The sequence below is a fragment of the Hevea brasiliensis genome, chromosome 1, assembly GCF_030052815.1.
Source record: "Hevea brasiliensis isolate MT/VB/25A 57/8 chromosome 1, ASM3005281v1, whole genome shotgun sequence".
Taxonomy (NCBI): Eukaryota; Viridiplantae; Streptophyta; class Magnoliopsida; order Malpighiales; family Euphorbiaceae; genus Hevea; species Hevea brasiliensis.
Genome location: NC_079493.1, coordinates 115,792,128 through 115,818,579, shown reverse-complemented (window position 1 = coordinate 115,818,579; position 26,452 = coordinate 115,792,128). Strand labels below are relative to the sequence as shown.

The following is a 26,452-nucleotide window of genomic DNA, read 5'->3' as shown; positions in this document are numbered from 1 at the left end:
TGTAAAATGAGTGTCTGTCTGATATTAAATTTGGAGAGTCTAAACTGTTTTTCTGAATAAAAATATAATTTTAAATGCTATTAAAAAAATAAAAAAAATTATTTTGTTATTTTAGTATTATTATGATTAAAAATTATTAAATTTTATTTTAAATTACTTTTTAATATTTTCAGTATATTTTAAAAAATGATTTTTCTAATTGCAGTTTTAACAATAATATCAAATAAGCCCTTAAGAGTTTGTGCATAATTTTTTTTTGTCAATAAATAAACACACCCACGATTCAGTGATGGGAATGGACGTTTGTTAAAATCATAGTAATTTTAACAAGGTTCTTATTATCATATAAGCAACATACGCACATTATTCATAATCAATTTATAATTTCAAAGGATTAGCTTTCGAACGACTTGATTCACTCGCATAATCAATTATGATTTGGGCGATTTTTTGAATATTCTTATATAATTGAATGTGATTCAAAACGCAAATCACATACGTTGAGCTGGGGACAATGATCTGAATAGTTGACTTTGTTTTGTTTTATTTTAAGAATTTGAATAGTTGAATTTGAAAACAGGGATTTGTGTCAAAGCCAATCAACATTTTGATACCACCTCCACAGTTCTAAAGAAGTAATTAAAATTTTCACACGTCCAAAACTGGAAGAAAATTATTTAATTACTATGTTCGTATACTTTCATTTGATATTTTTTAAAAGTTATTTTATTTAAAATTATTTATTATTTTGAAAAAAAATTAAAATGTATTAATTATTTTTTTTAAAATTTACTCTTATTTATAATAATTATTTCTATAATTTTCACTAACTCATTTTATTGCCTTGATCTCTCTTTTAATTAATGAGATAAATGGTAATTTAGTTAAAGTAAAGAATATGTCAGAAAGGGGAAAAAATTATTTAATTATTGTGTTCATTCACTTTTATATGATATTTTTTAAAAATTATTTTATTTAAAATTATTCATCATTTAAAAAAATTAAAATGTATTAATTAATTTTTTTTAATTTTACTATTATCTATAATAATTATTTCTATAATTTTCAACGGCTCATCTTATTGCCTTGATCTATCTTTCAATTAGTGAGATAAATAATAATTTAGTTAAATTAAAAAAAAGTATTTTATTTTAAATAATTTAATTATTTTATTAATTATTATGTAAAGCCCTTATACGACATATAAAAGTGTACATAGAAAGTATTTATAAGTAAAATATTTAATTTAAATTTTATAATTACGAGAGAAGTTTAATTTAATATATTTTTAATTTTTTATTTAAATTAATCTAAAAATTTTAATTTAATCTTAACTTAACTAAAAATCAAAACTTATATACTAAATTTCTTTATTTTTTAATTTAAATAAAAAAATTAAGAAATTTAATTTTTTAATTTTAAGGATAAAGTTCTTAATTTCTTGATTGAAGTCTAAAAATTAAGAAATTTAATTTCTTAATTTTTTTTTTATTTTGAGTTGAATTGTGTTTAAATCAAAGTTTTTATATTAAATTAAATAAAAAATTAAAAATAAATTAAATTCAAAATTTTCAATAAATAAATATAATTAAACTTTAAGCCGTTATAAAATTATAATGATACGTGTGTGCTTACACATTGTGGGTGACGACAATCCCACCAATAAATTTGGGAAAACTCTCAGCTGCATTCCAGCTATGCTGAGATCATTCATGACGCCCACTCACATGATGACCCTATTACTGACGCCATCTCTCTCTCTCTCTCTCTCTCTTTTCATTTACTTGATCTTGTAAATTTATATTTTGACTTCTCATTACTGCAAGAAGTCAAATCTACATCATGCTGTTGATTTAGGAAGAGAAGTCAAATCAGATTACTAGCCTTGGCTAAATTTAAATTTAAATCTAAAATTTTAAATCTAAAATTTTAGGTAAAAATGGACAAAATTGAATACAGATAAAATGTTCAATGGTAAAAATGAACTTTCTTCCTATTCTATACTTCGTATGATAAGAGCTTTTAGTGGTGTAAGAGAATTCTATCACTTTTATTATTGATGTTGGAGCTGTTACTGAAATTTTTTTTAAAATATATTAATTAGAAATTATTAAAAAAAGTAAAATAAGAAAATAGTTTTTTTTAACTATTTTTAATAGTATTTTATTTTTTTTAAAAAGTAATTTTGATGTTCAAATTACACTAAAAGCTATATTATAATGTTAATCTTGTTGAAAAATTTTTATCTAAATCTGATTTATTATAAATTTAAAATATAAATATATAAAATTTATATATTCTCTCTGTTCATAAATAATAGTTATATTTAAAATTTTTACGGTGATTAAAAAAATAATTGAATAATTTTATTTTCATAAAAAAAAAAATAATAATTTACTTAATTACTTTTATCTAAATTAAGTAATTACTCTAGAAAATAAAGTAATAATAGCCATATTAGTTTTAGAAAATTATATAAATATTTATTATATCTTATAAAGATAAAAAGTAAAATTAATTTTGTTAATCTTTTAAATATGAAGAATAATTTTAAAAATAAAATTAAATATAATTATTATTTATGAACAAATAAGTATTCAATAGGTAAAAGAAAATTTACTATTATTAATGAGTTATTATTATTATTATTTTGGAAAAAAAAGACATTGTTAAAATTTTGCCAAAATATATAAAATTGAAAAAGGAAAAGAAGGTGGCATAATAATAACAATAAAAGAAAGTAAAAATCTCAAAAAAAGCGCCATTCAGTAGTACATAATAGTTTCATATTCCACGATTGAACAGCCGCCAAATTGTTTTCCTTGCAGCTATATAAAGCAGGGCCACTATAACACAAACATCTTGGATTCTCATTTCTTCTTGAATCAAATTTCAAAACAAATACAGAACAAACAAACAAACAAATCTGGGTTTTGGTGGGTTTTAGCTTTTGGCTCGTTAAGCGCTAGCGACTGCTTCATCAATGGAAGGTGGTGAAGTTTATATAGATGGTGGTAGTTTCAGAAGAGGAAGCTCTTCTATATGGAGAAGCAATGCCATGGATACTTTCTCCAAGTCTTCACGAGAAGAAGATGATGAAGAGGCTCTGAAATGGGCTGCTCTTGACAGACTACCTACCTACGATCGACTGAAGAAAGGCATATTAACAACATCGAAAGGTGAAGCCAGCGAAATCGCTGTAGCGAATCTTGGATTTCAAGAAAGGAGGACTTTGGTCGATAGGTTGGTGAAAGTCACGGAAGAAGATAATGAGAGGTTCTTGTTGAAGCTAAAGAATCTCATTGATAGGTATGAAATTGTTTCTTTTCATGAACAAGTTAATAATGAGGACTCCCTGTTTTTGGTTCTTGAAGAGATTCTTGTTTAGTTGGGTTTGTTTTTGATATTTCAGTAACCAAGTTTCTTGTTTCTTGCTTTTCCAGGGTTGGGATTGAACTTCCCACCATTGAAGTAAGATTCGAGCATCTAAATATTGAAACAGAAGCTCATGTTGGAAGCAGAGCTTTACCCACACTCATTAACTTCTCTGTTGACATAGTAGAGGTAACTCCATGCAAACACTGATCAAGAATTTTAATTCCAATATGGTATTTTGTTACTTTCTTTTGGTAAAGTTGTTCATTTCTGATTTTCCTTTTCAATTTTAAATGGTTTCTGGAATAATCTTCATATCCTTCCAAGCAGAAAGAAACGCCTCTCTATCCTTCAGGACATTAGTGGAATCATCAAACCAAGAAGGTGAAATGAAACTGAACATAATTATTTTCCTTTATTTTCCATTCAAATTTATATCATTTGGAAGCCGTTTCTCAATTGTCTTCTCTAAATTTATTTATTGCAGAATGACATTGCTTTTGGGTCCTCCAAGTTCTGGGAAAACCACTCTTCTTTTGGCTCTGGCTGGAAAACTTGATCCTAAACTAAAGGAGATGATTACCTTCCGTGGGGTGTTGAGCTTTCAGCCCTTTTTTTTCTCAACTTTTTTCATGCTTTTTGTTACATTTTAGCCTTTTATTTCACCGTTTTCCCCCTTTATTTGACAAGTTCCATTTTGCTGCAGTTTTCTGGTAGAGTGACTTACAATGGTCATGAGATGAATGAGTTTGTACCCCAAAGAACAGCTGCTTATATCAGCCAATATGATACCCACATTGGAGAAATGACTGTGAGGGAAACCTTGGCCTTTTCTGCGAGATGCCAAGGGGTTGGACACCGATATGGTTGGTTTAATATATGCTATTTAATTTCCCACCTTTCCATTAATATGAACTTCACAATTTGGTCTGGAGATCTCTACTTTGTCTAAATATGAATGATCATTAAAATTTTGTCAATTGGCAGAGATGTTAACGGAGTTAATACGAAGAGAGAAAGCATCAAACATAAAGCCTGATTCTGATCTTGATGTCTTCATGAAGGTGAAAGAAACTATATATCGTCTTGAATACAATTATTTAGGACCTGTTAAGCAATAATATATTTTGTTCAAAGTTGAAAGGGAAGGACATGTTTTATATCTCCCTATTTTCATTATGTTCATTTATCAATCGATTAGAGTAATTTTTAGGCTAAAATAAGATGTGTTTCATAGCAACTGATTTTCATTTAACTTTGCCTTTTTTGGTATAGGCAATAGCAACAGAAGGTCAGGAGACAAGTGTGATCACCGATTATATTCTTAAGTAATATCACCAGGGAACTAACTAGATTCCAGGATCCCAAAAGATTACATTCTTTGATATATTAATGCATTTTCTCTCAAATCTACAGGTTTTAGGACTAGAATTCTGTGCTGATATTATGGTGGGGAATGAAATGTTAAGGTGTCTCTCTGGAGGACAAAGGAAACGTGTTACAACAGGTAAATGTCCTAGATTATTCCATTTCTATGCTTCACTTCTATCATCCATCAACTCAGTTACCTTTATGAATATGTCCGAAAACTGAAATTGCAGGTGAGATGCTGGTTGGACCAGCAAAAGCACTGTTCATTGATGAGATTTCTACTGGTTTGGACAGTTCAACTACTTTGCAAATTGTGAACTCGATAAAGCAGTATATTCAAATTCTTAAAGGAACAGCTGTCATCTCTCTCCTCCAGCCAGAACCAGAAACTTATAATCTATTTGATGACATTATTCTCCTCTCTGAAGGCCAGATTGTGTATCAGGGTCCTCGTGATCAAGTACTTGAGTTTTTTGAATTCATGGGCTTCAAGTGCCCCGAAAGAAAAGGAGTGGCTGACTTCTTGCAAGAAGTAAGCACAAACACGGGAGATTTTATCTGTTTCCCTTATTAAATCTAACCGATATCTCACATTCAATATTCGTGAAATGTAATGCATTGCAGATAACATCAAGGAATGATCAACAACAGCATTGGACTCGTAAAGATGAGCTTTACTGTTATGTCACAGTTAAGGAATTTTCAGAGGCATTTCAGTCATTCCATGTGGGAAGAGATCTTGAAAATGAGCTCACTACTCCATTTGATAAGGCCAAGAGCCATCCAGCTGCTTTGACAACTAAAAAATATGGTGTTGGAAAAATGGAGCTGCTCAAAGCTTGCTTCTCAAGAGAGATCTTGCTCATGGAGAGGAACTCATTTGTCTATATCTTCAAGCTCAACCAAGTGAGTATTGACATTGTTATTATTGAAATTGTTACTTTCTAATGCTTTCATATGTGAATATATTTTTTTTTTTTTTGCTTTTTTTTGTGAATAAACTAGCTTGCTATAATCGCAATGATTGTAATGACACTCTTCTTGCGAACTGAGATGCACCAAGACTCAGTGACTGATGGAGGAATTTATGTGGGTGCATTATTCTTCTCTGTGGTTCTTATCATGTTCAATAGTTTGCCAGAGATTTCGATGACCATTTCTAAGCTTCCAGTGTTTTACAAGCAAAGAAACCTCCTATTTTATCCTGCTTGGGCATATTCTCTTCCCCCATGGATCATTAAAATACCTATTACACTTATACAAGTTGCTCTTTGGGTGTTCCTCACCTATTATGTTATTGGATACGATCCCAATGTTGGAAGGTAATAAAATTTAAAGGAAAGAAGAATCTGTCTTTCATTTGCTGGAGACTTGAAAATCAATTTGTTTTCTTGCAGCTCATGCACAATATAATGTTTTACTTTCTACAGGTTATTTAAGCAGTACCTTCTGCTTGTTCTTGTTAGCCAGATGGCTTCTGCATTGTCTCGGTTTATTGCTGCAGCCGGAAGGAACATGATTGTAGCAAACACCTTCGTATTATTTGCACTTCTTACACTTTTGGCATTAGGTGGCTTTATCTTATCACGAGGTACTATTGCTAAATTTGCTAATCTTCCTATAAAAATTGATAATTAATCCTGAGAGTGTATTCACTTACGTTATGTTTTAATGCCACAGATGATATAAAGAAATGGTGGATATGGGGTTACTGGATATTCCCATTGATGTATGGGAAGAACACCATAGTAGTTAATGAGTTCTTTGGAAAGAGTTGGAGTCGAGTAAATCTCTTAAACTAAGCTATGACTACATTTGTGTGTTTGCCTTTCAATAAACAACTGACATTCGAATGTGCCTTGGTTTTGAAGGCTCTTCAGCTCGACAGAACCACTGGGAATTGAAGTTTTGAAGTCCCGAGGATTCTTCACAAATGCATATTGGTATTGGATTGGAGTAGGGGCATTGGTTGGATTTACATTACTATATAACCTTTGTTTCACTCTAGCTCTCACATTCCTAGGCCGTGAGTAACTTTACCTTTTGCAATTCATAATTCCTGAATTGAAGGCTTTTTTTTCCTCCTTAATATGGTGTAAATTATGTCATGCAGCATTGCAGAAGCCTCAAGCAATTATATCCGATGGCTCTCCAAGTGATGAATCAGGAAGTGGTCACCAAACTCCTACAGGTAATAAAACTCGTTCTTAATGAGTATTGGATGGTAAGACGGTTAAGCTATGCCTCTTTGTTGCTAACTGAAATTTAGCTGACATTCAGAGAGTGGAAGAGGCAGTTCTTCTGTAAAAGCTAAGGTCATAGTTAGTGGCAACCATCAGAACAAAAAAGGAATGGTTCTTCCATTTGAACCATATTTCATCACCTTTGATGAGATTAGATATTCTGTTGACATGCCACAGGTAGGTTAAGTTATGTAAATTAAAATTCAGCTGGTTCTTGAAAAAATGGTCACAGACCTAGAACAAAAGTTGAGTGATTGTTTAATTACATTTTGCAGGAAGTGAGAAGCCAAGGTGTGACTGAAGATAAATTGGAGCTTTTGAGGGGTGTGAGCGGTGCTTTCAGGCCCGGTGTTCTTACAGCTCTAATGGGTGTTAGTGGTGCTGGTAAAACTACTTTGATGGATGTTCTGGCTGGTAGAAAAACTGGTGGATATATTGAGGGAAGCATCAAAATTTCTGGCTACCCAAAGAAGCAAGAATGCTTTGCTAGAATTTCAGGATATTGTGAGAAAAATGACATCCATTCCCCACATGTTACTGTCTATGAATCTTTGCTATACTCAGCTTGGCTTCGCCTACCTCCTGATGTGAGCAGTGAAACTAGAAAGGTAGGTATTTGCACCCAAAAAATCTGTCTCAGGCTTCTACTTTTTTCCTCCAATTTTCTACTAGTAAAGTTAGAACTATGTGAGAATATCCAACAAAAAATTTGTCCAAATGGAATTTGTTGGGCTATTCTCAGCAAGAATTTGGTCCAGGTGGTTAATCATTCACTGGAATCACTGCATAATGCAGGTCATGTTGATTTTTTTTTTGTAATGAAAATTGTTTGCAGATGTTCATTGAGGAAGTCATGCAGCTTGTGGAACTGGAGCCATATAGGCAAGCATTAGTTGGATTGCCTGGTGTAAGTGGCCTGTCTACTGAGCAACGCAAGCGGTTAACAATTGCAGTTGAGTTAGTGGCAAACCCTTCTATAATTTTCATGGATGAGCCAACTTCAGGGCTAGATGCAAGGGCTGCTGCAATTGTTATGAGAAAAGTTAGGAACACTGTAGACACTGGACGAACAGTTGTGTGCACTATCCATCAGCCAAGCATTGTCATATTTGACGCTTTTGATGGTGAGAAATGTTAGCAGATCATAAGGGTTAACTGTAAATTCTTCACTATATATATAGGTGTTAATATTTGATATGTTGCTGCAGCTATTCCTAATGAAGCGGGGAGGACAAGAGATATATGTGGGGCCATTAGGCCGTCATTCTTGCCATCTCATCAAGTATTTTCTTGAATTATAGGACAAAGCGTCAATATCTTTTCAATGCAATGGGATCAATGTATGCTGCTATTGTCTTCCTTGGGATCCAAAATGCTTCATCCGTGCAACCAGTAGTTGCTATTGAAAGAAGTGTTTTTCACCGAGAGAGTTATATTAATAAGAATAAAAAATAATAAAAATGTTTTTTATAATAAATATTATATTTTTTATTTTTTTTATAATAAATCACAGATATTTCTGATTTCCCTAAATTAAATTTAATCCCGGCTTATGAAGCTCAACTAATTTATATATAATTTTTATATTTTTAATATGAAATAAAATCTATATGTTTACCGAATTTACTTTCTTATTATAATATTTGTTTTATAGGAAAATGCTTTAACAGAAAATTTTGTTTTTGTTATTTTTTCAATTGAATTTGATGTATGATGAAAGGGTTTGTTACAACCTCCAATCTTATTATGAATTTAAAAAAAAAATATATGCAATAAAGAATGATTTAGGTTACGTAAGTGATTACATAATCATTTGTCATCCTCTTAATATAACAATACATAATAAATATCTTACATATTTTATTATTCTACTGTACATGCCCTTCATTACATGGCTGCTAAGCAGGAATCATAATAAATAGAATTTTCATAAAAATTAACCTATTTAAATTCGTTTTAAATTTAATTATTATTATTTAAAAATATTTAATTTATATATTTTAATTAATAATTTATATAAAAATTATTTTTTATTAATAATTTATATTTTAAAAATTTAGTAATTGTATAAATATTTAAATCTTATTTTATTTAAAATAAAATATATAAATAAATTATAAAAAATATATATATTTATATTAAATTAAGTATATATAAAAAAGTTTAAATAATAAATACTTAATAAATAAAATTTAAACTTATCATAAATATTATTTTTTAAATCTAAACTCACTCTAAATTTAACGTATTAGAATTTTATTGAATTTAATATTCAGATGGGATATTCTTCTGTCTCTAAATTTTTATGAATAAAAATAATAACAATAACACTGAAATCGTCTCTGATTTAACGATGCTAAAATTATTTTCAAATTTATGACATTTTGAATTTAAATTATAATTAAAATAATTATAAAAAAATAGTAATAGTGGTGGGTGTTATGTGCTCATCAGTGTAGGGTCTCGGCAATAAAATAAAGCTCCACAGAAAATCATATGGACGAATATATTAATGATAACAAAAATTCTTAAATTCTAACTTTTTTTAATCATATTAGTAGAAGACATTAAGTTTATAAATTTTTTTATTTAAACATAAAATATGATAATAATTATTTATTAAATTTATAAATTTTAATTTATAGCATGTAATATGAGTTTTATTTAATAAAACAAGTTAATGGATTAAGCAAATCCTAGCACTTAGTTGTAGTGGTACTTTAATAGATTGAAATCAATAAATGGACCCACCAATCACCAATCCATTCTATAATTAATTTTTGTCCACCACCAAATGTGAAAGGGCCTGTCACCCATTATCACTATCAAAATGTTAAATTTTACTCCAACAATTATTGAGATGTTTAATTTAATATATTTTTAATTTTTTATTTAAACTGATTTAAAATTATTAATTTAAATTTAATTAAACTCTAAAATTAAAATATTTGAGCTAAATTTTTTTAGTTTAAACTAAAAATTAGGAAATTTAATTTTTAAATTTTAAGTTAATTGATATTAAATTATTTTTAAATAGATAAAGATATTAAACATTTTTCTAATAAGTTAAAGATGAATTATTTAATGCATTTTTAATTGGTAAAATTGCAATATAATCCTTATGATATTAAGAGAATTAACCTCATGTAGAATGGATATGTACTTAAAATTTAATTTTAAATTTATTTGACTATTGACTAAAAATACATGCCTTAATTAGTATTTTTTTTCCGAATATTTAATTACAATTAAAAAAACACAAACTTGAGTGTCCTTAAGTGCTCGCTGCTTTGTCCTTGTAATGTGTATATAAACAGTAACCTGGACACATCCATGGTCCATCTCATTCATGTCCATCAGTGTTCAAGCACTAGAACTCAAAGCTTAATTCATCTCTTATTCTTCGAGTATACTACTACTCCTCCTCATCTTCTGTGTCAATGGAGGGTGTTGAAATCTATATGCCGGCTGGTAGTTTAAGAAGAGGGGACTCTTCTATATGGACCAGCAATGCCATGGAAGGCTTCTCCAAATCTTCAAGAGAAGAAGATGATGAAGAGGCTCTGAAATGGGCTGCTCTTGAGAGATTACCTACCTATGATCGTTTGAAGAAAGGCATATTAACTACATCCAAAGGTGCCAACGAAATAGACGTACACGCTCTTGGGTTTCATGAAAGGAGGGCTTTGGTTGATAGGTTGGTAAAAGTTGCAGACCAGGATAACGAGAGGTTCTTGTTGAAGCTCAGGGACCGGATTGATAGGTAAAGAAATTGTAAGAAAGTAGGAAAGTTCTTTTTTTTTTTTGGGGTAAGAAGTATGTTTTGTAGGATTTTGTTCTTGATATTTCAGCACTGATTACTTTTTCTTGTTTCTTGGTTTTCTAGAGTTGGAATTGAGTTTCCCACAATTGAAGTTCGATTTGATCATCTAACTGTTGAGACAGAAGCTCATGTGGGAAGCAGAGCTTTACCTTCATTCTCAAACTTCTTTGTTGACACAGTAGAGGTAAGTAACTACTGCCAAACAGTGATCAAGAGTTCAATATCAATATGATATTCTTATTTAATTTGATTAAGTTGTTTATTTCTCACTTTCCTCTTTAATTTTAAAGGGTTTCTTGAACTATCTTCATATCCTTCCAAGTATAAAGAAACGCTTCTCTATCCTTCAGGACATTAGTGGAATCATCAGACCAACAAGGTGAATTGCAACTGAACAGAATTTTTTTCTTTAATCCAATTTTAGTTCAGGTTTAGAATATTTGGGAGCCATTTCTCTCTCTCTCTCTCTCTCTCTCTCTCTTCCTTTGTTTACCCTCATTTTACATAAGTTTATTCCAGAATGACATTGCTTTTGGGTCCTCCAAGTTCTGGGAAGACCACTCTTTTGTTGGCTTTGGCTGGAAAACTTGATCCTAAACTAAAGGTGATCATTATATCAGTGTGGCTTTATAACCTTCCATGGGTGTTAATTATTTTGCTTTCTATCAACTTTTCTATTGCTTTTTGTTAATTTTGGCCTTTTATTTAACACTTTAGCTTCTTCTCTTATTTGAGAAATTCAATTTCTTCTATAGTTTTCTGGTAGCGTCACTTACAATGGTCATGGGATGAATGAGTTTGTACCCCGGAGAACAGCTGCATATATCAGTCAATATGATACTCATATAGGAGAAATGACTGTGAGGGAAACCTTGGCCTTTTCTGCAAGATGCCAAGGTGTTGGACACCGAATTGGTTAGTTTAATACATTACTCATACTTCAGATTTCTATTAATATGAACTTCACAATGTAGTCTACTGACCTATGCCTTGTCTAAGTAACGCTAATCAGTGATCATTAAAATTTTGTCAATTTGCAGAGGTGTTAACAGAGTTATTAAGAAGAGAAAAAGAATCAAATATTAAGCCTGATCCTGATGTTGATGTCTTCATGAAGGTGAGATAATGAAACCATATTCTATGCACCTTTATTTTAACTTCTGTTATTGATTAAGATTTTTGTGGTTATGTTCAATCATTGCCTTGGTTTCTGTCTTTTATTATGTTCAATTAGAAGAATAATTGATGCTAAAATAAGTCTATTACTTGGTGATTAGTTTTCATTTAACTTTGCCATTTCTGGTATAGGGAATAGCTGCAGAAGGTCAGGAGACCAATGTGATCACAGATTACATTCTTAAGGTAATATCAACAAGAAAGTACCTTGATTCAAAAACATTCAGCATCCCAAGAGATGATATTCTTAAATATATTAATGCCTTTTATCATATGTCTACAGATTTTAGGACTAGATGTTTGTGCAGATATTATGGTTGGAAATGAAATGTTAAGAGGTGTCTCTGGAGGACAGAGAAAGCGTGTTACAACTGGTAAATTATCCTCAATTAGCCCACTTTTACCCTTAACTTCAATCAGACATAATCTCATTCAACTTAGTGACAATTTCCCATACTGAAATTGTAGGTGAGATGCTGGTTGGACCAGCAAAAGCACTGTTCATGGATGAGATTTCTACTGGCTTGGACAGTTCAACTACTTTCCAAATTGTGAACTGCATAAAGCAATTCATTAAATTTCTTAATGGAACTGCTGTCATCTCTCTGCTACAGCCAGCACCAGAGACTTATGATCTCTTTGATGACATCATTCTACTATCTGATGGCCAGATTGTGTACCAGGGTCCCCGTGAACATGTACTCAAGTTTTTTGAACATATGGGATTCAGATGTCCTGAAAGAAAGGGCGTGGCTGACTTCTTACAAGAAGTAAGCACAAATATGTTTTATCTTTCTCATCTATTAAATCTGATTGAAGCTGGACGTTAAATGTTCATAAACTAACTATAACTCAATGTAGGTAACATCAAGGAAAGATCAACAGCAGTATTGGGCACATAAAGATGTGCCTTACAGTTTTATCACAGTTAAGGAATTTGCAGAGGCATTTCAGTCATTTCATGTGGGACAAGGACTTTCAGGCGAGCTTTCTACTCCATTTGACAAAGCCAAGAGCCATCCAGCTGCTTTGGCAACAAAAAAGTACGGCGTTAGTAATATTCAACTGCTGAAAGCTTGCTTCTCAAGAGAGTTATTGCTCATGAAGAGGAACTCATTCGTCTACATCTTCAAGCTTACCCAAGTGAGTGTAAAGTGTAAGCATTATTTTAATCTATCTGCTAAAATGGTTCAGTTCATGATTTTTTTTTTTCACTTTTCTTTCTACTATTAGCTTACAATAATGGCAATGGTTGCTATGACACTCTTCTTCCGGACTGAGATGCACCGAGATTCAATAACTGATGGAGGAATTTATGCTGGTTCTTTATTCTTCTCTATGATTTTTATCATGTTCAATGGTTTATCAGAGATGTCAATGACCATTTCAAAGCTTCCGGTATTTTACAAGCAAAGAAAACTCCTGTTCTATCCTGCATGGGTGTATTCTCTTCCTCCATGGATCATTAAAATACCTATCACGCTTGTGCAAGTTGCTCTTTGGGTGTTCATTACCTATTATGTTATCGGATATGATCCTAATGCTGGAAGGTAACAAAATTTATAAAACAAAGGGATAATAAGACAAATATCTAATGCAATTATTGGTACTTGTCAAGGAATTTACTCTGTTATAGCTGATGGACATTGTGATGTACTGTTGTAGCTAATGGACATTGTGATGTACTTTCGACAGGTTATTTAGGCAGTATCTTCTGCTCGTTCTTGTTAGTCAGATGGCTTCTGCATTATTTCGATTTATTGCTGCAGCAGGAAGGAATATGATTGTTGCTCAGACCTTTGGGGCATTTGCATTAGTCCTACTTTTTGCATTGGGTGGCTTTGTCTTGTCACGAGGTTTAATTTTGTTTCTTTGGGAGGTTAATCATTTGTTAACTTTGATCCTTACAATGTATTAATTTCTCTTTTATGTTTAATGCCACAGAAAACATAAAGAAATGGTGGATATGGGGTTACTGGATATCACCATTGATGTATGGGCAGAATGCAATTGTAGTTAATGAGTTCTTTGGGAAGAGTTGGAGTCATGTAATCTCATAAACTAAGCTATGTCCAGATCTGTGTGTATGCCTTTTTCTAATCAAATGATATCTGATTTTTTTTTCCTGGCTTTTACAGGTTCTCCCAAACTCAACAGAACCATTGGGAGTTCAAGTTTTGAATTCTCGAGGATTCTTCCCACATGCATATTGGTATTGGATAGGAACAGGGGCATTGGTTGGATTCACACTGCTGTATAACTTCTGTTTCATTCTAGCTCTCACATTCCTTGAACGTGAATATCTTTACCCTCCTCAATTCATGTTTCCTGCAGTGCGGGCGTATTTTTAATATGGTGCAAATTGTATTATGCAGCTTTGCAGAAGCCTCAAGCTGTTATATCTGAAGACACTACAAGTAATGAACCCGGAAGAACAGCTGGAGCCATTCAATTATCAAGCCAAGGTAGCAATCACAAAACAACTACAGGTAATAAAACTCACTCATAGTTTGCAATCATTGGGGAGGTAGGTTATGCTGCATCTCCTTGTTGCTAATTAAAATTGAATTAACATCCAGAGAGTGGGAGAGGCAGTTCACTCAGAATCTCATCTGAAAGGATAGAGGTTACCACTGAAGGCAATCATGAAAGGAAAAAAGGAATGGTTCTTCCATTTGAACCACATTCTATCACCTTCAGTGATATTAAATATTCTGTTGACATGCCACAGGTGTGACAAGTTTGGTAAATAAGAAATAACTGTTGCTTGAAATTTGTTCTTAGGGTAAGAGTTTAAGTGATTGTGTAACTTCACATTGCAGGAAATGAAAAATCAGGGTGTGACTGAAGATAAATTGGTGCTTTTGCGGGGTGTGAGTGGTGCTTTCAGGCCAGGTGTTCTCACAGCTCTAATGGGTTCTAGTGGTGCTGGTAAAACCACTCTGATGGATGTGCTGTCTGGTAGAAAAACTGGAGGATATATAGAGGGAAACATCACAGTTTCTGGTTACCCTAAGAAACAAGAAACTTTTGCTAGAATTTCAGGATATTGTGAGCAAAATGACATCCATTCTCCGCATGTTACTGTCTATGAGTCTTTGCTATACTCTGCTTGGCTTCGTCTTCCTGCTGAAGTGAACAGTGAAACTCGAAAGGTTAGTATCCATTCCAAAACCTGTTTCAAGCTTCTATTTTTTTCATTGTTGTACTAATAAAATTTAAAGATGAGGAAGACAAACCAATAAAAATTTGATCCAAATGGACTTTGTTAATCTATCATTAGCTAGAATTTGGCCTAAGGTATTTGATTCTTCTAATAGCAGCATTATCTGGTGTAAATCATGTTGAGTTGATTTATTGAAAATTATTTGCAGATGTTCATCGAGGAAGTTATGCAGCTTGTGGAACTGACTCCACTGAGGCAAGCATTAGTTGGATTACCTGGTATAAGTGGCCTTTCTACTGAGCAACGCAAGCGGCTTACTATTGCAGTAGAGCTAGTGGCAAACCCTTCTATAATTTTCATGGATGAGCCAACTTCAGGGCTAGATGCAAGAGCAGCTGCAATTGTTATGAGAGCAGTTAGGAACACTGTGGACACTGGAAGAACAGTTGTGTGCACGATCCACCAGCCAAGCATTGACATATTTGAAGCTTTTGATGAAGTGAGATATGTTGGCAGATTATAAGAATTTATGCTTTTTGTGAGTTCTTCAGCATTTAGGTGTCTGACACATATAACATGATGCTGCAGCTATTCCTAATGAAGCGAGGAGGACAAGAGATATATGTGGGACCACTGGGTCGTCATTCTTGCCATCTAATCAAGTATTTTGAGGTAAGAAATAAGGATAGATATTCAGATAAAATTAATGCTGCATGGATATATCTTTGCATTTTTACTCTCTCTAATTCATGTATGTTCCTTCATGTGAAGGGAATTGAAGGTGTAGCCAACATTAAAGATGGTTACAACCCAGCAACTTGGATGTTGGAAGTTACTACTTCAGCTCAAGAAACAGTTCTGGGGATAGATTTTGCAGTTGCATATAGAAATTCAGAACAATATAGGTATATTAGCTTAAAAAGTATTTGACTAGTAAGTTGAACACTTTAACTTAGAAATCATTCACTTCTAAGCCTTCATGTTTTGTTGTATGATACATGAAGCAATTGTTTAAGAATTAGGACATAAATTAGCTGTTAAATCTTTTGCTCAAGTGTAGTCTATCTTTCAGGAGAAACAAAGCACTTATTGAGGAATTAAGCACGCCTGCTCCTGGTTCAAAGGACATGTACTTTCCCACACAGTACTCCCAGTCATTTCTGGTACAATGCATGGCTTGCTTATGGAAGCAACACTTGTCGTACTGGCGCAATCCACCATATACTGCTGTGAGATTTCTCTTCACAACCGTCATAGCTTTGACTTTTGGAACGATGTTCTGGGACCTTGGCTCCAAAACGTAAGTTACAACAGGGTTAATAAACTGAAGTATCGTGGAAGTCTGTATTCCAACAGTTTTTGCTTTTTAACATAATTATCTCTTCTTAAACTATAGGACAAAGCGGCAAGATCTTTTCAATGCAATGGGATCAATGTATGCTGCAATTGTCTTCCTTGGAATCCAAAATGCTTCATCTGTGCAACCAGTAGTTTCTGTTGAAAGAACTGTCTTCTACAGAGAAAGAGCTGCTGGAATGTATTCCCCTTTGCCCTATGCCTTTGCGCAGGTAAAAAGGTTTCAAACATTGTCAACCTCTCCCACTACGGAGAATCTAAAAGTGGGTTAATTCTAATCTCTTTTTCTTTATTGCAGGTTGTGATTGAGCTCCCATATATTTTCTTTCAAGCTGTGGTATATGGCCTTATAGTCTATGCAATGATTGGATTTGAATGGACCGCTGCTAAGTTCTTTTGGTACCTATTCTTCATGTACTTCACATTATTGTACTACACCTTCTATGGCATGATGTCTGTGGCTGCAACACCAAACCAACACGTTGCATCCATAGTTTCCTCTGCATTCTATTCATTGTGGAATCTATTTTCAGGATTTATAATCCCACGACCAGTAAGTGCCTACTCCAGCAATTATTCAAGTTCCTGGTTTCTGGATTACTCATTCTTGTATTAAGGATTAATATTTTTCCATCTTTTCTCTTCCTTGACTATATCAGAGGATTCCTGTGTGGTGGAGATGGTATGCTTGGGCATGTCCAGTGGCGTACACGTTGTACGGCTTAGTTTCATCACAGTTTGGAGATATAAAGCATAAGCTTGAATCAGGTGATACAGTGGAAGATTTTGTGAGAAGTTACTTTGATTTCAAACATGAGCTTTTAGGAGCAATTGCAGCTGCTGTTGTTGGCTTTGGAGCACTTTTTGCATTTATGTTTGCCATTTGCATCAAGTTTTTAAATTTCCAAAGGCGTTAAATACTTGATGTATTGAGTAGCACAAGGTATCGTTCTCCATGTAATCTGCAAGAATTAAACAACGAACCTGTCTAGTTCTTGTACAGTATCCATACTTCTTTCATTGTCAGTATATTTCAGAATCCATTCTCTATTTTACCTTCGTGTATTTGGGAAGTAAGAACCAATGGCATAAGTTACTCATTCAAAATGGCCATATCCAGTAATTACCATCCATGGTCTGAAATAGAAAATCATCATAATCCATAAATAATATTAACATTAACAATTGTTGCCCAACAATAGAAGATGGAATTGGCACTTTGTAAAGGGCTAGTACAAAGAAACAGATGCTTCTTCTTTTCTTCCCTTTTCGTTCTACTCCATTGCTCTTAAAAAGCTACTCATTTCTTTTATCCTTGCTAAAATTCTCAAGAGTTCATAACCTGACATCTAATGCAACCACATAACTTACAAACACATAAGTACACGTAGCCAATGATAATCTAGAAGATCTTCTTGGCAAAGGAAAACTGCGCCATGTGAATATACATGCTGCAATTTGTTGAATGAGCCCTCTGTTTTCCCTCCTTCCTTTCTAATGCCTTGCATTTCCAGAACCTGTTTCTCTCTGTTTGACCTGCTGAAATCCTTAACACTTCATAACCTCCAATTTAATGAATCAAAGCTTTCTCCTCCTTTCAGCCTCTTTGACTGAAATTACACCATTATCATCATTCCCTCTTGATTTCCACCACCTTCATTGTAACGAAGTCCTTTTATCTCAAATTCCCACAGCTGTCTTGCATAAACTAACATAAGAATAAGAAAATGTGGCATTTGATGTGGGACTTTTCAAAATACAGAGTGAAAGAAAAGAGTTTTAACATTGGCTGATAATCACCACTATCACAGGGTTTCAGCCTGTTTCAAGATCAGTTTTGATCAATCTGGTTTTGAGCTTGTTTCGGTTCCAGTCTGGTTACAAACCAGAATGCAGCCAGGTCTAGGTAAGAGTCCATGGAAGAAACTTAGGTCAGACCTGTTTATTAATAGGTAAAGAAGCAAATGGTTCGGAATAAGCCAGCACATGCTGTAAGGGTCTCTGTACCTTAAATCTTGCACCAGAAAGTCCTGTAGTCATTCCTTTAAATCTGAGAATACCCATAGTTGCTCCAATAATGAGAGATTGTTATCTGCTGGAAATGGTCTTCCACTGAATTTTTTTTATTTTCACTCACAGCTCCACAATAGACTACAATTTTCTGCGCATGTATGTATGCCTTTTCTTCCTTTTCTACCTTTTCCTGTTACTACGCTGCCTACCTTATGACGTACATGTTGATCTCTCTTAATTTGTCTTCCCAACTGTTTTTCTTTGCTAATCTGGTCTTGTATAGATTCTTTCAAAATCTTCTGAAGCTTTGGATCATCTGAAAATCCATATGATCTCATATCAGCATAGTATTCATGAGCCTTGGTTAACATTCCACATCTAGCTAGCCCTTCCACCAAAACTGCATAATGTGTCGAATTAGGTGTCACTTCATATTGCTTCATTTCTACCCAAATCTTCAATGCATTCTCAGGTTGCTCCAGCTTGAAGAACTTGACAAGAATTACGAGAAATGTGTCCTCAGTGGGAGCTAAACCATTTATTCTCATTTGGTTAAGGACTTCCAAAGTTTCTTCAAAACCAACGCTTTCAAGAAGCGAATGATAGGTCTCCATTGTTGGGCTGAGATTCTCCTCTATCATGGCAGCCAATATGTTTCTAGCCTCTGCTAGCTTTTTTTCCTCACATAGGGGACGTATAATTGAGTTGTAAGAGTTAGAATCAGGCTGCAAACCATTTTCTTTCATTTTATCCAGGACTTTGAGAGCTTCTTTGAGGCAGTTCTCACGAGTTAGTACATAAATCAACGAATTATAAACCTCAATGCTTGGGACCCAACCCCTTTTCTTCATTTCATCATAAAGTCTCAATGAATCAAAAAGATTTCTAACCTTTGAGAAGCAGGATATCATGAGCGTATAAGAAGTTGCATTAGGTGCAATACAGTATTTTGACATTTCCCTCCAAACTCGTTTTGCTTCAAGCACATCAACACATATATTACACCATCCGTTGAGAATAATGTTAAATGATTCAGTCTCCAATGGGAAGAGCTTCTTATTAGCAAGCATAAAGTCTTCGGCCTCTTCAATGTTTCCATGTTTACAGAGAGCATTCAGGAGGGAGTAGAATGCTTCTTCATCAGGGGCCAATCTGAACTTCTCCATAATGTGTAACGTCTGAATAGCATTGCCTGGATCATTTGCTGCTGCATATCTAGCGAACAAAAAGGGTTGAAACAATGTAAACTGAACATATTCAATTTCAAGGAAGAAATTAAGAATTCAGTCGAGGTCTAATAACTGTTGCACTCAAATGATATGAACCTCTTTTCTCCAGCAAAATTTGCAAAGAGATACCAAAGTAAAGAGTCCAAACATCTATATAGAATTCCAAAGCGTGAGCTCCATCATTTTTAAAAAAGAAAATGTTCAGATGTTTTAAATTGAAAAAGCAAATTGCTTGACTAGTTCTACATTCAGTGAGAAAAGATAAAATTGCATTCAATCAAACTTGAAAAAAGTAAATGAAGGACCCAGTCTCACCTATCAATCATAATAAGCATCGCTTGCCGAGTATTCATCAAAGACCGATGCAAATCTCGAATCAAAATCCAAGCAATGTTGAACTTTCTATGATTACCCAAAACCCACACCATCAACTCACAACACTTCTCATCTACACAGCCCCATTTCTCTCCCCATTTGAAAGCCAAAAACGCCAGTCTCCACTCTTTCCTTAGCTCCCAAATCACCGAATACACCAAATTTTTATCAGCTTTAATGCCTGACTCATCAACAGATGCCACAGCCTCTGCTTCGTCAGGGAAGTAGGCAGCCCGTTTGAGTGAATCGAGAATGTCAGGTTCGATAGATTCATGGGTAAGAATTCTCTGCTGAATGACCTCAAATGGGTCTCTGAGGTTTTGGGTGGAGAAAGACTGGAAAATGGAGAAACGGAAAGGGTTTTTATATGCAATTGAAACTGCTCGATGGAATGCCTCAGAGGAGGAAAACGAGATAAACTTGATTGAAGTAAGAGGAGATCTCGATAAGGATGGGAAAGTGATGGATTGGAGAAGTGGGAGAAAAAGTTCGAGATGATATCTCTGCAACCTTCTGGCGACGGTGATGAGCGACATTAGAGCATAGCAGAGATGCAGTTTTTCTTTTCAGGGCGAGGGAGAGGGGAATTTGAAAAATTGAAGCCTATAATATATAATTATAGGTAAAATTATTTTTTTCACAAAAAAAGACTTTTAAGAAATTATTTTATTTTTAGCCCCTGTTTTGACCGAGTCAAAACACTAATATAAGAAAATAATTCATGAAAAAAAGTTAATTTTTAGATGTTAAAAAAATATTTTAATTAGAGTATTTTTTATATTTAATAATTATTTTTATCAAACAAAGCTTTCATCAAACTATTTCATAAGGCTAATAAGTGAAAGATGTGGACCCATAAAAAAAGATATAGCCCATAAGTTTTTTTTTAAATAAGGCCCATCAATTGATTCTTCCAAGCGCTTTGTGCTCTCAAATTTATATCATGACTGGTTCCCTCTGGCGGTATCTTCAATTCAAGCACAAATAGGTCAATCAACATCTTTGTGGTGCAGTTTCTAGCACGCCTAGGGTGTGCAAACGGTCGATCTTGTCTGAACTAATAAAATAAAAAATTAAAAATTAAAAATTTTAAAAATCGAATCAAATTAATTATTAAGAAGAAATCGAATCAAATTAAAATTGATAAATATCGATTCGATTCAATTTTAAACCTATTAAATTAAATTTTATAAGATTTCATATTTTTAATGTTAAATTTTAATAATAAAAAATAATAAAAAAACTTAGAAATTAAAATTAAAAAATCATAAAATTTTCTTTATATATATATATATATATATATTCAGTTGAATTCAATTTTTTTTTTTTATAAAAATAACCGAACTATAATTCAGAGGGCTTGTTCTTGTGATGCTAACATGGAGAAAAGGAAACTAGTTGGTACACTATATCCAATTTGAGCTTGGCAATTCAAAAATTCAAGTAAAAAACAATGGATGCAAACATATCAGACCAGCAAATGTGATACAGGTGGCAACCATTGGCTGCTACCAGAGATCACAGATTGTATGTCATATTCTTTCCACCTCACTAAGTTTGCAGCCCATGCGTCTTACAAGCTAGTTTGGAATTCAACTCGATCCTAACAATTACAATATCTGATGCTTACGCAACAGCATTCAATGGATTAAACCCAAGAGTCATTTGAAAACAAGCAATTCACACTCCAGAGAGTTCAATCACATAAAATATTATGTGTAATTTCTAAGTCCTGCTCAAGAAAACCTCGCTAACAACTTCTGTTAAATTTGACAAAAGATTGGCAATCGCTAAGAGGATTTCCCAAAAACATTGTTACAGTAAGGGGTAAAGCACAAAAATAATTGTATAAAGAAACATAAAGATTCACGAACAAGAGTTAACAGTGTATTTATGAGTCCAGTTTATCCCAATAAATCCTTAGTTGGGAACAAAATAGAATAGCTAGCACCATTCCAAACAAGCTAACCAGATCATTAGCACAAACTTCAACGAAAAAGCATTGCCCAACACCATTCTATACAAAAATTCACAATTGGAAGTTGATTACAACGAAGAAGAAGAAGAAGAAGAACACTAATAAATTTTCTTTTATTATTGTTGTTTTAAGTATTAGTTTACATGAACAAAAGTTTTCAACACCTTGAGTTCCTCTATCTTTGCCTCAAACGACGACTCCACACTCCCACAGGAACTCATTCAAGCATGAAATAAAACAGAGGACCAAAGCAGAGCCTAATTACAGAACATTCTAATTTGCACACACACGTTCATGCCTTAATCAACTTCTTCGATCTTGGGCCCGGCACCAGAACCGCCGGAGCTAGTCTTGCCATAGTTGCTGTTCGGCATTTCGGCGCCACCCATTGGTACATCACCCTCAGCACCGCCCTGATACATCTTTGCAATAATTGGATTGCACAAGCCCTCAAGCTCCTTCAACTTGTCCTCAAACTCCTCCACCTCTGCTAATTGGTTTCTGTCCAACCACTCAATAGTCTCATCAATTGCCTTTTCAATCTTCCCCTTGTCGGCTGGAGCCAATTTTCCGGCGAACTTGTCATCCTTCACTGTATTTCTCATGTTGTATGCGTAGTTCTCCAAAGAGTTCTTGGCCTCCACCTTCTTCTTCACCTCCTCATCCTCTGCTTTGTACTTCTCTGCTTCTTGCACCATTCTTTCAATCTCTTCCTTGCTCAATCTTCCTTTATCGTTAGTGATTGTTATCTTGTTCTTCACTCCAGCAGTCTTATCCTCGGCAGAGACATTCACAATACCATTGGCGTCAATGTCGAAACACACATTAATCTGAGGAACGCCTCTGGGTGCAGGAGGGATTCCGGTGAGCTCGAATTTTCCAAGAAGATTATTATCCTTGGTTCTAGCTCTTTCACCTTCATACACCTGAATAAGCACTCCTGGTTGATTATCAGAGTATGTAGAGAAGATTTGCTCTTTTTTGGTAGGAATCGTGGTGTTCCTTGGAATCAAGACTGTCATTACACCACCAGCAGTCTCAATTCCGAGGCTGAGAGGAGTAACATCCAAGAGAAGTAAATCTTGAACCTTCTCATCCCCTTCACCACTAAGAATTGCAGCTTGGACAGCTGCTCCATAAGCGACAGCCTCGTCGGGGTTTATGCTCTTGCAGAGCTCCTTTCCGTTGAAGATATCTTGCAAAAGTTGCTGAACTTTAGGAATTCTTGTTGACCCACCAACGAGCACAACGTCATGAACTTGACTCTTATCGATCTTGGAGTCACGAAGACATTTCTCCACGGGTTCCATGCACTTTCTAAACAAATCCATGTTCAGCTCTTCAAATCTTGCTCTAGTGATGGTCGCATAGAAATCAATCCCTTCGTAGAGAGAATCAATCTCAATGGTTGTTTGCGAGGTTGAAGACAGAGTCCTCTTTGCTCTCTCGCAGGCGGTTCTCAACCTTCTCAAGGCTCTCGCATTAGTACTAATATCCTTCTTGTGCTTCCTCTTGAACTCTGCAACGAAATGGTTGACAAGCCTATTATCGAAGTCCTCTCCTCCAAGGTGGGTGTCTCCAGCAGTTGCCTTCACTTCAAATATACCCTCCTCGATCGTCAGAAGAGAAACATCAAATGTCCCTCCACCAAGATCGAAAATTAACACGTTCTTTTCTCCAGTCCTCGAACCTTTCTTGTCCAAACCGTAAGCAATGGCTGCAGCTGTAGGCTCATTGATAATTCTCATGACGTTCACCCCTGCAATAGCACCAGCATCCTTGGTGGCCTGCCTTTGCGAGTCATTGAAATAAGCAGGCACTGTGATCACGGCATTCTTCACTGTCTGACCCAGATAAGCCTCTGCAATCTCCTTCATCTTGGTTAGCACCATAGAAGAAATCTCCTCAGGCGCAAATTGCTTTTCTTCACCTTTGTATTGCACCACAATCATAGGCTTATCACCAGGACCAGAAATAACCTTGAAAGGCCAGTGCTTCATGTCGCTCTGCACAGAAGGATCAGAAAACCGCCTACCAATGAGACGTTTGGCATCAAAGACAGTGTTTTGAGGGTTCATAGCAACTTGGTTCTTAGCTGCATCCCCAATGAGACGCTCGGTGTCAGTGAAGGCAACATAAGAAGGAGTAGTTCTGTTGCCCTGATCATTGGCCATGATCTCAACCCGGTCGTTCTGCCACACACCCACGCAGCTGTAGGTGGTGCCAAGATCGATACCAATGGCCTTGCCTTCAGTTTTTGGCGCCATTGAAGAAAAGATATAAGTATAACAAGAAATCAAGAAACAAAAAAAAAAAACTTGGCAGTATTCAAGAAAACAAGCTAATCAAAGAATCAAGAACTCTTGATTAAAAGATAGAAAGCTTTGTTTTGGTTGGCTTTTGAGGTGGCTTTCGTATTTCGGATTGTTCCGATATGAGGACGTCGAGTTGAAGGTGATAGATATATAAAGGGTGCAAGGTGGACATGGAGAATTTTCGAGAGGTGAGTAGAAAGAGAAGGATCCGGATTATATACGTAATTGAAAAAGGTCAAACTAGAGAGTTCTGGAGAAGTGGTGGAGGTGGCGTCTTCTTTGCTCCACACCGGCCGTCCAGAATGTTAGGGCCAAAGTTTTTCCAAACCCGGCCCGGTATGTCAAAAATATATTTAGTTAAATTTTTTAAAAAAAAATAATTTCTTATAATATAAAAAAAAATTTATTATAATACAAAGTGAAATCAAATATCCGATTCTGATAGATAAAAATAATAATTAAAGAAAACACTTCAATTGTTAACGAATTGATGAGTACAAATAGATTAATCATACTCATAGAGAAACGTATGGACCATAAGTCTCCTTTGCTGTAGACTTTTTCCAAACCCTTTTCTGACATTTACAAAACAATTTTGTTGGGTCGGGTCAAGAGGCAACAAAATTTTTTAAACAAAATATAGAGTAAATTATCATTTAGTCCTTAAAGCTTGACTAAACATATAACTTAATCCTTATAATTTTAAAATCAAGTAATTTAATACTTAACACTTTAATAAACCTACAAGTTAATATTGGCTAGTAGAATCTCACTTAAGTTATCTTTAATTTTAATAAAAATTATCAAAATGTCTTAATTATATTTTCAATCTAAAAATAATTTACTCTCTAAAGTTTTATTTCAATAATAATTTAGTTTTAGAGATTTGGTTAAACTTATAACTTAGTTTTTATAGTTTTAAAATTAAGTAACTTAATTCTTAAGATATTAATAAACTTATAAGTCAGTCTTTATTATTAGAATTACCGCTAATTTCTTATTAAATTTAGCAAAAATAATTAAAATATTTTTAACTTTATTTCAATCCAAAAAAAATTTAAGTACTTGAAGTTTTATTTTATTATCAATTTGCATACAAATTCATATTTTTTTTATATAATATAATATAATAAAATGACATAAATATAATTTTACAAAATTATAAGGGTCTATTTGTAAAAAGTTATAATATTTAAAGATTAATTTGTAAAATATATGAATGATTTTGTAATTAATTGAAATTTTTAAGGACCTTAAAACAATTAATTCATATTTTTAATAATTATAATTTAAATTTAAAATTTTTAATTTAATGAAACTTATATTTTAAAAATACAATAACTAAATTGTTAATAAAGCGAAAATTTAGAACTAAATTATTAATAGAAAAAACTCAAGAACTAAATTATTTTTATATTAAAATTAGAGTTAAGAATATTTTAATTATTTTTACTAAAATTAATAATAACTTAATTGAAATTCTATTGATGAAAACTAACTTATAAATTTATTAAAATGTCAATAACAAAATTATTTATTCTTAAAATTAGAGAAATTAAATTATAAGTTTATCAATTCTCAAAAACTAAATTATAACTTACCTAAATATATATTATATTAGCAATTTGAGATTTAATTAATAAAATTAAAAAAAAAACTATAATCGTAAATTGGATTAAAAGTGTTAATTTGATTTTATCATCAACTTTAATAATCTAAATTTTTTTTATTTATAAAATATAAATAATACTTATAAATAAGAAGGAGCTTGATCATGTTGGAATATTTTTTTTTTAAATATCAAAAAATGTTAAAACTGTATAAATTATTTGCATTAAGTATATTATTATTAATAAAATAAAATAAAATGGGGTAATAATTTTATATTGGTTTAAATTAATTAATACACCCTTTTTTTAGTTAAATTTCGGCCAGAAGAATGCAAGTATTATCGGAAATTTTAGAATAAATTTTGATTTTGACTAATCCAATACTAACTCTTCAATATTTTTCTCACTGGAAATATCTTTTA

General features: G+C 33.2%; 3 protein-coding genes and 1 pseudogene across 3 annotated transcripts; 2 read left to right on the top strand and 2 right to left on the bottom strand.

The window, feature by feature from the left end:
- Positions 1 to 2,881: 2,881 nt before the first annotated feature.
- LOC110642612 (pleiotropic drug resistance protein 1-like) lies at positions 2,882 to 8,400 on the top strand (annotated as a pseudogene).
- A 1,896-nt stretch (positions 8,401 to 10,296) lies between these two features.
- LOC110642603 (pleiotropic drug resistance protein 1) lies at positions 10,297 to 17,560 on the top strand. The gene is made up of 24 exons (XM_021794706.2): positions 10,297 to 10,752; positions 10,876 to 10,996; positions 11,103 to 11,191; positions 11,332 to 11,416; positions 11,568 to 11,727; positions 11,853 to 11,929; positions 12,121 to 12,174; positions 12,272 to 12,362; positions 12,457 to 12,758; positions 12,850 to 13,131; positions 13,222 to 13,538; positions 13,684 to 13,844; positions 13,933 to 14,036; positions 14,127 to 14,283; positions 14,364 to 14,477; positions 14,568 to 14,719; positions 14,811 to 15,143; positions 15,363 to 15,653; positions 15,743 to 15,826; positions 15,926 to 16,059; positions 16,227 to 16,454; positions 16,551 to 16,722; positions 16,809 to 17,063; positions 17,170 to 17,560. The coding sequence occupies exons 1-24, from the start codon at positions 10,430 to 10,432 to the stop codon at positions 17,425 to 17,427; spliced, it is 4,344 nt and encodes a 1,447-aa protein (XP_021650398.2). The 5' UTR covers positions 10,297 to 10,429; the 3' UTR covers positions 17,428 to 17,560.
- Positions 17,561 to 17,643: 83 nt separating this feature from the next.
- On the bottom strand, positions 17,644 to 20,786 carry LOC110642602 (pentatricopeptide repeat-containing protein At1g80880, mitochondrial). The gene is made up of 2 exons (XM_021794705.2): positions 20,068 to 20,786; positions 17,644 to 19,738 (listed from the first exon to the last, which is right to left on the bottom strand). Exons 1-2 carry the CDS (start codon positions 20,661 to 20,663, stop codon positions 18,640 to 18,642), a joined length of 1,695 nt encoding a protein of 564 aa, XP_021650397.2. The 5' UTR covers positions 20,664 to 20,786; the 3' UTR covers positions 17,644 to 18,639.
- A 1,412-nt stretch (positions 20,787 to 22,198) lies between these two features.
- Positions 22,199 to 24,576, bottom strand: LOC110642618 (heat shock 70 kDa protein). The gene has a single exon (XM_021794728.2). It carries the CDS (start codon positions 24,370 to 24,372, stop codon positions 22,405 to 22,407), a length of 1,968 nt encoding a protein of 655 aa, XP_021650420.2. The 5' UTR covers positions 24,373 to 24,576; the 3' UTR covers positions 22,199 to 22,404.
- Between the last annotated feature and the right edge of the window lie 1,876 nt (positions 24,577 to 26,452).

Bases quoted from the DNA above. Each gene is read 5' to 3' on its own strand.
- LOC110642603 (XM_021794706.2), top strand. From the start codon at position 10,430: ATGGAGGGTGTTGAAATCTATATGCCGGCTGGTAGTTTAAGAAGAGGG. The intron at 12,175-12,271 runs GTAATATCAACA...ATATGTCTACAG, and splicing joins TCACAGATTACATTCTTAAG to ATTTTAGGACTAGATGTTTG. The intron at 16,455-16,550 runs GTAAGTTACAAC...CTTAAACTATAG, and splicing joins TGGGACCTTGGCTCCAAAAC to GACAAAGCGGCAAGATCTTT.
- LOC110642602 (XM_021794705.2), bottom strand. From the start codon at position 20,663: ATGTCGCTCATCACCGTCGCCAGAAGGTTGCAGAGATATCATCTCGAA. The intron at 19,739-20,067 runs GTGAGACTGGGT...TTTGTTCGCTAG, and splicing joins ATGCTTATTATGATTGATAG to ATATGCAGCAGCAAATGATC.
- LOC110642618 (XM_021794728.2), bottom strand. From the start codon at position 24,372: ATGGCGCCAAAAACTGAAGGCAAGGCCATTGGTATCGATCTTGGCACC.